Genomic DNA, 11,774 nt, shown 5'->3' on the forward strand with positions numbered 1-11,774 from the left:
CTTGCACTGGGAGGGTTGTAGGGTGGAGAGAGGGAGCCCTGACTGCTGCTGTGGGGTGATGTGGGGTGCGATGTGGAGCTTCCTGTCCCTTCTCTGGGAGGTTACAGGGCTCACTGCCACTCCTCTGGGGTGTGATGTGGGGCTGACCCTCCCTCCTGCATGGGGACATGGCGGCTCAATGCATGGAATGTCCCAGTCTTCCCCAGCTCCCTTTGGGCTTGTTTGGCCCCACTGGACAGGGGTGTTTTGAGGTCCCCATCACCTCTTGGTGTGGGGCTGCACCATCCCACAAGCCGGGACCCCCATGTCTGCACAGTGCTTGGGGGAGAGGGACAGGGCTTCATCCTGGCCAGGGTCACCATGGTGAGAGCCCCTGGGGTGGGACTGGGCTGTACTGGGCTTGACTGTGCTGGGTTGGGTTGGGCTGGACTGGCCTGGGCTAGAATGGGTTGAGCTGGGCTGCATGGGACTGGACTGGGCTGGAGAAGATTGGACCAGGCTTGTGCTGGTTTCACTAGGCTGGGCAGGGATGGACTAGATTGGGCTTGGGTGGGTTGGACTTGACTGAACTGGGCTAGACTGGAATGCCTCAGAGCTTCACCAGGCATGGCTGGGATGGACTGGACTGTGCTAGACTGGGCTGCACTGGGCTGTCCTGGCCGGGTACCCTTGGGCCATGAGACTGGTGCTGTCACCGTCGCCCCATGCAAGGGGCTGGAGACAGTGGGGCTTTGCAGCAGTGTGGAGGGCTTGGATCTCCCCAGGGCCCATGGAGGAGTCAGATGAGGACGGGGAGGACAACGAGGAGTTCCTGGAGCGGCTGATGGTGCACACGGGCCGGGAGGTGCCGCAGTGGGAGCTGGAGGAGCACTATGCTGTGCTGGAGGAGCTGGGCAGCGGGACCTATGGCCGCGTGGTGCTGACGGAGCCCCGGGATGGTGGTGAGGGGCGCTGGGGGCTGGGGGCTGGGAAGGCCGCCCCTGCTGCTGGCTGGGGGAACCTGCTCCCCAGATGTTCACAGATGTGCACAGCTCTCCTGCTGCACCCGACCCACCTGAGCCAACCCCCAGCTCTGCCCAAACCACCCCATGCACAGACCCTGTCTCTGTCCCTCTCATTGTCCCAGCTGGTGCTGATCCCCATTTGGCTCCCCCTCTCCTGTTTCCCAGGCTCACCGGTGGTCCTCAAGCTGATGCTGAAGGAGCAGACGGAGCGGCGGGCGTTCCTGCGGGAGTATTGCATCGCCCTGTGCCTCTCCAGCCATGCCGCCTGCCTGCGTGCCCTGCCCATTGCCTTTGAGAGCGCCACGCACTTCGCCTTCGGGCAGGAACTCGCTCCCGCTGGGGACCTGTGTGCCCTCCTCAACCCGGGGGTGCGTGGGAGAGGGGCAGGGGCCAGGAGGGGTGGGAGGATGGAGGATAAGGTGCTGGGACAGCTTTGCAGTGATGCTGTGTGCGGGGAGACCCTTTGCAGTGGGGTGCATGGTCATGCTTTTTGTGGGGACACCCTTTGCAGTGGGGGCAGTGATGCTGCGTGCGGGGAAGCCCTTTGCAGGGAGTGTCCACTACCACTCTGCATGGCGAGAGACCCTTTGCAGTGGGTGCAGTGACCCTGTGCATGGTGAGAAACCCTTTGCAGTGTGTGCAGTGATTCTGTGCATGGTGAGAAATCCTTTGCAGCGGGTGCAGTGACTCTGCATGGGGACACCCTTTGCAGTGGGTGGCGGGACTCTGTGCATGGCGAGAGACCCTTTGCAGCGAGTGCAGTGACTCTGCATGGGGACACCCTTTGCAGTGTGTGCAGTGACCCTGTGCATGGCAAGAGACCCTTTGCAGCGGGTGCAGTGACTCTGCATGGGGACACCCTTTGCAGTGTGTGCAGTGACCCTGTGCATGGACAGAGACCCTTTGCAGTGTGTGCAGTGACCCTGTGCATGGACAGAGACCCTTTGCAGTGGGTGCAGTGATTCTGTGCATGGTGAGAAATCCTTTGCAGCGGGTGCTGTGCATGGCAAGAGCCCCTTTGCAGTGGGTGCAGTGACTCTGCATGGGGACACCCTTTGCAGTGTGTGCAGTGACCCTGTGCATGGACAGAGACCCTTTGCAGTGTGTGCAGTGACCCTGTGCATGGACAGAGACCCTTTGCAGTGGGTGCAGTGATTCTGTGCATGGTGAGAAATCCTTTGCAGCGGGTGCAGTGACTCTGCATGGGGACACCCTTTGCAGTGTGTGCAGTGACTCTGTGCATGGACAGAGACCCTTTGCAGTGGGTGCAGTGACTCTGTGCATGGGGACACCCTTTGCAGTGGGGTGCGCAGAAATGCTTTTTGTGGGGAGACCTTTTGCATCAGGTGCGGTGACTCTGTGCATGGGAGGAGGCCTTTGCAGTGAGGTGCAGTGACACTGCGTGCGTGGGGAGATCCTTTGCAGGGAGCACCCACTCGTGCCGTGCAGGCAGACCCTTTGCAGTGGGTTGCCTGCCCACACTGTGTGTGGGGAGAGACCTTTTTCAGTGGGTGCAGTGAAACCGCGTATGAGGGGAGACTTTGCAGTGGGTGCAGTGACACCGTGCACGGGAGAAGACCCTTTGCAGTGGGGTGCATGCTCGTGCTGTGCATGGGGAGACTCTTTTCAGTGCAGGATGGTGGCTACAGGCTGCTGTGGGGCAAAGCACCGGTCAGCAGTGCCAGACAGGAGTCTGGGTGCTGTGGCAGCCCCTTTGGGGAGGGGGCTGTGTGGTGGGTGATGGTGCCACCCTACCTGCAGGAGGGCCTGGCAGAGGAGCTGGTGAAGCGCTGCGCGTCCCAGCTGGCCGAGGCGCTGGACTTCATGCACAGCCGGGCCCTGGTGCACCGGGATGTCAAGCTGGACAATGTGCTGCTCTTCGACCGCGAGTGCCGGCGAGTGAAGCTAGGAGACTTCGGGCTCACCCGCGTGCAGGGCTCAGTAGTGGGTGCCATGTCTGGCACCTTGCCCTACTCCCCACCGGAGCTCTGCCTCCTCCAGGGCTCTGATACGATGGAGCTGGACTCCAGCCTGGACGTCTGGGCCTTCGCCGTCCTGCTCTTCTGCCTCTGCACTGGCTGCTTCCCCTGGACCGTGGCCACCAGCTCTGACCCCCAGTTCGAGGACTTCAGTGCCTGGCAGGGTGGCACGGCGGGGCGGGGGGTTCCTGCATCCTGGCAAGGCTTTGGCTCTGGGGCGCTGGAGATGCTCCGGCGCTTGCTGAGGCTGGACCCTGACCGCCGGAGCCCGGCCATCGAGGTGCAGAAATACCTGTCCCTACCTTGGGTGACAGCCCCCAGTGCCAGGGAGCCAGCATCAAGCAGCTCCCAGTCCCACCTTGCCAGTGGCTTGGGGGAGAACCTGGAGGGCACTGAGGGGCGGGATAATGCTGGTGGGGGAGACAGGGTTCCCATGTCCCCTGCTAATGCCCTGGCCTCATGCTGGTAGCCAGCACCTCCCCTTCATCCCAGGGCTGATATTGCAACAGGCGCTCCTTGGGGGTCTGGGCTCCCTGTCCGATGCCTGAGGCTTGTGGGGCTAGAAACAGGCTTGCAAGCACGGGAAGGAGAAGCGATGCCTTGGGCAGCACCTGGAGACCCCAGCCCTGCAGCTGGATGCCTTGGCACTTTGCAAATCAATGTCACTCAGTGGTGGTGACAACAGTCCACCCCAGCAACCATTGCACAGCTCTGATATGCACAAGGGAAACTCAGGGCAGCAGCAGCGTGCGGGATGATGGAGAGAAACAGGAGGAGAGTAATTAATTAGAAATTAAATTTGTTAAGGCCTTGGCAGAAACAGAGGGTGAAACTGCTCACCAGAGGAACGCAGAAATGTATCTGACCTTGACCTTCCTGCACCTTAGGGATGAGGAGCTCATCACAGGCTGCTGTTAATTAGGGAAAATGCTAAACAGCCTCCTGAGGGTTAACTGCTGTAATTAGGGAGAGATGCTTAACAGCTTCCTGGGGTTAAGGAGCTAGGAAAACAAGTGTAAGCCCTTAAGGCATGCAGCTGAACTGGGGTGTGATGGGGATGGGAGGAGCTGCCGGGTGGATCTTGAGTTAAAACCAGATAAATCTGGGCTCTGGCTTTGCCTGAGTAATGCAATGGGCAGGGTGATTTACACCATTAAGGCCTGGATGTGGGTCAGCTGATAAGTGCAAAAGGGTAAAGAGCAAATTGGGATGGCTCTGGGTGTGTAGGAGGGGACAAGCATGAAAATCGGCTTCAATGACTGCAAATATTCTCCATCTCCAGCATGGGAGAGACCAGACTCTGGAAGAGAGTTTGTGGGGTGAGCTCACGGTTTGGAGGCTGAGCAAACACCTGCCTGGGCTCAACCAGCCATCTGGTCCCTGCTGGCTTTCCCACCAGGGCTGCTGGCAGCCAGGAGGAGAGCAGTGGCATCCCTGCAAGCTTTGGCACCTAACCTTGGTGCCACATTGTATGCGGGCAGGGCCGTGCCTGCCTGCTGGGGATCACCGCCCTGGGGCTCTCCTGCACCCCCTTGAGCAGTCTGCACCTCTGTTTTGGGATATGGGGGGTGGCCCTCCATGTTCTGCTTGGGGATCCCGTGCCCACCCCTCCCTGGGGACCCCCAACAGACTGGGGGATGCCGTGCTCTGCCATCCGTAGAGAATCCACCTCCTGCACCACCAACCCTAGTGTGAAGTGGAAGGGGAGGGGGAAAATTAGCTGGGATGTTGAAGCTTAATAAAATTCTCTGTTGTTTTGTCTTTTTTTTTTTTTAACTGTGTCTTCCCATGAACCCACTTCTTGAGCCCCTAAATCCTGCTTTTCCTCCTCCTTGGGGCAGGCAAGTGCTGACCAAAGGGTGTCCAGGCCCTCCTCACCCCTCCACGGTGGTGGGAAGTCTCCGGAGAGGAGAAGGCTCATGGGCAGCTGGGAGGCATGCCAAATGCCTGGCATTGGCAACGTGGAGGCTTTTCCCCTCGTTGCTGCCCCCTCTGAATTGCAGCCTGGGGATGCTCGACCTGGGGGTGGCAATGCTGGGCTGGAGGGCGGTGCTCTCTGTAGCTGGGGGTGGAAAATTCCCCTGTCCAAGAGGCATTGTCTCACAGTGGGGTCCTGCAGCCTGTTGCCGAATTTCTCCCGAGCCACACGGATTTCTAGGAGAGAAAATCCTCCCCAGCTGCCGTGGAGCTTCCTCCAAAGGAAATAATGCTCCATGGAAAATGCGTTGGGTGACGCTGGCACCAAGCAGCTCGTGAACATGTTTGTAGCATGGATCATCATGCTGTCCACACAAACATATGGCTGTAGCCCTCACTCAAGCTTCCCAGTGGCTGGGGAGAGCTGGGCCAGTAAAGCGAGGCAGGGTGGTCCAGAGATGCTGCTGGCTGAACGGCAAAGGGAGCATCATGCGAGGGACAGTGTAGCCCCCTGGATGATTTAAGGAGGGTCTCAGGGACCTTATGGGGGACTGCAACCTTGCAACAGCCCTCTGTTACCAGCTGTGAAGCAACACAGCTGGACCTGCAATGGAAAAAACATTGGCTGCATCTATGGGCCAGGATGGGAGAAACCTCCTGGTCTGGGTCCACCAATCTCATCTCTAGGGTATTGGGAAGGAGAAATCCCTCAAGGCCTCAAGATCTTCAGGATTTGGCTATTCATTAAGAGGTGAACCCTCCCATCTCCACTCCCTGGCATCGTGGTGAGGGGGGCTGTGCAGGGATGCGTTGCAAAAACCCTGGAGCCAGTGGCTGGCAGAACGCTTTCCTGAGATATCCAGAAATAATGTGTATGGGCACGTAGCCAAGCAAAAGCCTCGTGTTGGTGTATCCAGCAGATGCACCAAAAGCAAACCCCAAGACCGCTGTTGAGAGGTGGCCCCCAAACCAACCTGAAGCATCATCGTGCAACCTCTACTCTCCTCCTTCCCAGACAGGAGCTAATTTGGATACAAGACATTAGAGCACATCGGAGGCTTAACTCATAGGCTCTGCTGAAGAACAGGCTTAAAGGGAGCCTATAGGAGAGGTGGGGACATCTTTTTAGCAGGGCCAGCTGTGACAGGACAAGGGGTAATGGTTTTAAACTAAACCAGGGTAGATTTAGACTAGATATAAGGAAGAAATTCTTTACAATGAGGGTGGTGAAACACTGGAATGGGTTGCCCAGGGAGGTGGCGGAGGCCCCATCCCTGGAAATGTTCAAGGCCAGGCTGGATGGGGCCTCTGAGGAACCTGATCTGGTTAAAAACGTCCCTGCTCATTGCAGGGGGGTCAGACTAGATGATCTCTAAAGGTCCCTTCCAACACAGAACATTCTATGATTCTGATTCCTGCTTCTCCTGGCTGTCTTTCCTTGGGAAGGGCTGTGCGCCCTCCAAGATCTCTTGTGGGTGCACAGCTTGGACCTCTGTCCCTCCTCATGACAACTTCACCCAGCGCATGTGCTTTGCTCGGCTCTCCATGCTGTAAGGTGGGTGCAGGTTTTTTTTGGGAAATCTCCCTGGAGTGTGGGAGGGGGGTGGGGGCAGCCTTCTAAATGTCCCATTGCTGCTCCATGCTCAATGCGGGGCCAGACCCTGCTGGGACCTCCCCACAGCAACTCATGTGCAGGTTTATTTTTATTTTTATTTTTATTTTTATTTTTATTTTTATTTTTATTTTTATTTTTATTTTTATTATTTTCTTTTCTATTTATTTATTTATTTATTTATTTTATTTTTAAACCAGAGAAAACATGTCTGATGTCCACAGCAATACACAGATGTGCAAAGGACTGGTTTCTCCATAAATGTAAAGAAATAGTCCAGCTCTAGTCAGCAAAGGTGCTAGACACTTGCTGGGGTTTCTGGGCTCCTCACCCTCAGAGTGGAGAAGGCAAAGAGCCGGGGACACTCCCAGGCGTTTATCCCAATTATTTCACACTCATTTGATGATTTCTAGCTGGGAGATGGGACTGACCCACCCTCTCTTTTGCTTCACCATGTGTTCTCTTGGAGAGTAAAGGGAGAGAAAATGTCCATGCAACGTGGCTCTGAATATGGTGAAGTGCTCCATCATACCCTGCTGCACACCAGGAGCAGCTGGGGTCAAAGGACCATGCCCATGCTCTGAGAAACCTTCATTCAGGTTTTCCGTTGGAAAAAAAGAAAATCATAGAATCATAGAATGTTTTGGGTTGGAAGGGACCCCTAGAAGTCATCTAGTCCAATCCCCCTGCAGTGAGCAGGGACACCGCTAATTAGATCAGGTTCCTCTGATCCCCTCTCAATGTGTCCACCTCTGCTTACAGTGACTGAATTTCTTTCTACAGCCCATCTCTGATCAAGCCAGGATCTGCACAGCCCACGTTCAGTAGTGGTGTCTCCTTTTGGAAGCTGTGGGCTTTCACATATTGAGTATTTTATTGACCCCAAGTGTTAATGTAAGCCACAAATGGGATATTCTACCCTTTCTTCAAACTGCTGTCTTCCTTTTTTTTGTTTTTTTTCCCCAGGCTCTCACTTCTGAGAGCACAGGAAAAAACAGCTGACGAATTTCCCCTGAAAACCGGGGCATCTTCTTTCTCCAACCAAGAGAAGAAGCCACAAGTATAGACTGAAGTAACCGGAAAGGTCATGAAACTGCTGATTTCTGCACCTTTCCCTTTTTTTTTTCATTGCTGGTGGGTGCTTGGAGTCCAGCCTGCGATGAGATGCCTGGGATAGCACGCTCCACCTTCTCTACAAATCCCAAGGGACTAATTTTTGAACAGGATCCCAGGAGCTCTGAGCACCACCACTGCAGTGGACAGTGCTGAGGTGCGTTTTGCCCCACTACTCCACTCCCTAGAGTATAACTCTTCCACTTTATGAGCTTGGTTGTAGGCAGAAAGGAGTAAAAATTCAGGGGAGTCCATCAGCACTGTGAATAACAAACTCTGCCTTGGGTTGTGGGAGACTGGGTGTTGGCATATCTCTTGGACTGTGTCATAACTGGTTGAGACAAGTCCTGTGAAGGACAGAATCACAGAATCGCAAGGGTTGGAAGGCACCTCGGGAGATCATCTAGTCCAGCCCCCCTGCTAAAGCAGGTTCTCCTAGAGCATGTTACACAGGATTTCATCCAGGCGGGCTTTGAATATCTCCAGAGAAGGAGACTGACTGTACGAAGGAGTACAACTGTACGAAGGTTGCCAAGCTGTGCTGAAACCTCATTGCTCTCTTTCAGCTGGGAAGTCTGAGCCCCTTTTCTCAATTCCTCATGAGCATCACTGTTATAATGCGTTTGAGTTGAATGCACCGTGGTCACAAAATTGGTTATGCAAAGCTGGCACAGAGATCCAGGAATCTGCTCCCCAGAAGGCAACTATTCATGAACTAATGGCTGGGTGAGATATGGTGATACCAGATCTCCAACGAAACATGTCTCCAAGGCAATCACAGTGAAGCTTCGGAGAGCTTACACCATGAGGGATCAGACCTGCCCAACGCTCCTTTTGGAGCTGCCATAGACAGTGCTGTGAAGGGTTTTCCTCTTCCATGCTTGCATGATCTCCTCCCACCACTTGCCTTCTCCTGCGACAGATTTCTCCCAAGGGATCAACAGTTGCCAAGACAAACAAAGAAACAGCAGAGGTGACCAAGGGAAAAGATTTCCTTGACTCCTGGAGGACAATATTAGTGCAACACCATGCTTCTGTGCTAGTCTGATGTTTCATCCCATAGGTCCTTGTGGGAACTGTGCCACAGGATCTTGTGAGTCTCCTAACTCGTCCTCATTTCTCTCCTGACTGCTTCCAGGGTCCAGATCCTCTTGGTAGCTAAAAGATGAGGCCAAGGCGCAAGGGAAGTGCCGGAGACAGTTAAGTGGGAGAATCACTGTTCTCACTCTGCTTTTGACTCTGCTCCCCAATTTCCATCACTGAATTCATAGAATCATAGAATGGATTGGAAGGAACCTTTGAAGATCATCCAGTCCAACTCCCTTGCAGTGAGCAGGGATATTTTTCACTAGATCAGGTTGCTCAATGCCCCGTCCAACCTGACCTTGAACACTTCCAGTGATGGGGCATCCACAAGTGCTCTGGGCAACCTGTTCCAGTGTCTCACCACCCTCATCATAAAACATTGCTTCCTCATGTCCAGTCTAAAATACCCTCTTTCAGTTTAAAACCGTTGCCCCTTTTCCTGTCACTACAGGCCTTGGTAAAAAGTCTCTCTCTGTCTTTCTTATAAGCCCCCTTTATAGGGGCCACAAGAAGGTCTCCCTGGAGCCTTCTCTTCTCCAGTCTGAACAACCCCAACTCTCTCAGCCTTTCTCCACAGGAGAGGTGCTCCAGCCCTCTGACTACTTCTGTGGCCTCCTCTGGACTTGTTCCAACTGGTCCATGTCTCCCTTTGCTGAAGCCCCCAGAACCGAATACAGTACTCCAGGTGGGGTCTCACAAGAGTGGAGTAGAGGGGAAGCCATCACCTTCCTTGACCTGCTGGTCACACTTTTGATGCTTGGCCTTCTGGGCTGCAAGCGCACATTTCCAGCTCATGTCCATTTTTTTTTAAACAATATTTGGGACTGCTTCACAGTTGGTGATGTAATGACCAGAAGGGAGATTCTGTCTGTTGATGGGAAGATAATTATGTGAAGAGACCTTGTTCTCCTGCAGGAGCACCTTCTACTTCGGAAGACTGTGATCAGCTTGTGATCCCAGGATGGAGAAGAAACTCCTCTGCACTCATGTGCCCTGGTGCATATTTGTAGGTGGCTCCCACCATGCCCAAGCAGGTCTCCCAAGAGAAAGACGAAGGCAACAATGAGTGCAAATTTGCTTATCCAGACAAATCTGCAGTTGTGCACCCACAATGTGGAGATCATAAAAGGGCAGTATGTGACATGGGGGGATGTGATTATTGGGTCACATTAGACGTAGCGAAACATACCTATAGGGATATGGATTCTGCAAAGATTTCTTACCCTAATCTTGCCATCCCAACACTAAACCCTGTCCCTAAGCACCTAGTCTGCCCAGCTTTTAAATACCCCCAGGGATGGGGACTTGACCTCTTCCCTGGGCAGACCCTTCCAGTGCTTGACAGCCCTTTCGGGGAAGGAATTGTTCCTAATGTCCAACCTAAACATCCCTTGGCACAACTTCAGACTGTTTCCCCTCATCCCATCACCCGTTACCTGGAAGCAGAAACCGACTCCCCCCCCAGCTCCCCTCTCCTGTCAGGCAGTTGTAGGGAGTGATAAGGTCTGCCCTCAGCCTCCTCTGCTCCAGGCTGAACACCCCCAGCTCCCCTAGACGCTCCCCAGCAGCCTTGGGCTCCAGATCCCTCTCCAGCTTTGTTGCCGTTCTCTGGACACGCTCCAGCCCCTCCATGTCCTTCTGGGAGGGAGGGGCCCAACCCTGAACCCAGCATTTGAGGGCCGGCCTCACCAGAGCCCGGGACAGGTGAAGGATGACTTCACTACTCCTGCTGGCCACACTATTCCTGATAAAAGCCAGGGTGCTGTTGGACCTCTTGGCCACCTGGGCACACTGCTGGCTCATATTCAGCCAGCTGTTGACCAACACTCCCAGGTCCTTTTCCGCCTTTGTTCCATTGCAAACCCCACAGGTGCTCATGAGATGGTCTGCTTGCCGCTGACTCTCACTAGCCACACGAGCCAGCATATCCCAACTGTTCCTGCAACTATCTACCCAGCTACTCAGCAGTCAAGTCCTCTCACACTTATCCTGCTAAGGCCATGTTGCCACCTGAGTGGTGCTTTTCTGGTGTGCTGCTACACATCCGATAGGAATAACATCAAAGTTAGCAATATCATACATTAATCATCATTCCCAATATTTCCTTCTCCATTCCTCTCCATTCCCTGTCTGCCTGCTGCATTTGCCCAGTTTCCTAGTCATGGTCTGACACCAATCCATACAGCATCAGGATTGGTGTGTACAGTCCATGTGCCATTTCCAAGAGCATCTGCCATTTACCCTGTATTTTGTGAGTGCATGTAACAAGTATCCAAGTCTGCGTGTATGTAGCAAGAGGAGCCATGCAGGGTGCCCATGGTTGCTGTACCCATGGTTACTGTACCCTTGTTCCATTTAAAAGCTCCATGGTGTCTTGTGTTTCTCTCTAATAAATTATAGAATGGTTGGGTTATGACATTAAATCTCAGAATATGTGTCTCCAAATCCTCAAGTCCCTAGCACAGTACATAACTGCTTTTTAAATACTTGGGCATAGGTTTTCCTGTGGCACCACAGCGGGGGCCATTTTTCTCCCACCTTTCCATCTGATGCCCCAAAAGCTTCCATCCTGAACAGGTCCCTCTTTCTTCTCCTCCAGTACTTCTACCCCAGCAGGCTGCAGATGTGTGATAACCTTGGCCACAGCCTGCGTCACATGTTCTGCAGCACCTACGAAGACACCATCCATCGGCTGCACAGCAGCGACCTCCTCTGGTAATTTTAATATTTCCAGCTAAAACAGGATGAGGCCATGCTGAATTGTAGGTGGGATGAGAGTTGCAGTGCTGATAGATTTGATTATCTCCCCGGGATCACATCCCTAACACCATTGGGCTCTCAAATCATTACGTTCTTAAAACACCCAGCCTCAACCCCCATAACCTGATACAGATCCCACAGGGCTATCACGAGGAGCTAGTGAGGGGAACCCAGCCAACTGCTGTAAAACTGGAGTTGGCAGCACATTTAAGTAACTCAGAGAGGGACATTCATGTAAACACATTTTTTTCCATCATCTGTTAGGCTCAGTGGTGTCTCAGGGTGCTCCCTGTTTTCCCCATT

General features: G+C 53.8%; 1 protein-coding gene across 1 annotated transcript; it reads left to right on the forward strand.

The window, feature by feature from the left end:
• The first annotated feature begins 769 nt into the window (after positions 1-769).
• LOC104133338 (uncharacterized serine/threonine-protein kinase SBK3) lies at positions 770-3,452 on the forward strand. The gene is made up of 3 exons (XM_009646729.1): positions 770-941; positions 1,170-1,372; positions 2,766-3,452. Exons 1-3 carry the CDS (start codon positions 770-772, stop codon positions 3,450-3,452), a joined length of 1,062 nt encoding a protein of 353 aa, XP_009645024.1.
• The last annotated feature ends 8,322 nt before the right edge of the window (positions 3,453-11,774 follow it).

Source organism: Egretta garzetta, unplaced genomic scaffold (genome assembly GCF_000687185.1).
Source record: "Egretta garzetta isolate BGI_Z169 unplaced genomic scaffold, ASM68718v1 scaffold119, whole genome shotgun sequence".
NCBI classification, from domain to species: domain Eukaryota; kingdom Metazoa; phylum Chordata; class Aves; order Pelecaniformes; family Ardeidae; genus Egretta; species Egretta garzetta.

Coding starts and splice junctions, on each gene's coding strand:
- LOC104133338 (XM_009646729.1), top strand. CDS start 770: ATGGAGGAGTCAGATGAGGACGGGGAGGACAACGAGGAGTTCCTGGAG. Junction 942..1,169: donor GACGGAGCCCCGGGATGGTG/GTGAGGGGCGCT, acceptor CCTGTTTCCCAG/GCTCACCGGTGGTCCTCAAG. Junction 1,373..2,765: donor GTGCCCTCCTCAACCCGGGG/GTGCGTGGGAGA, acceptor CCCTACCTGCAG/GAGGGCCTGGCAGAGGAGCT.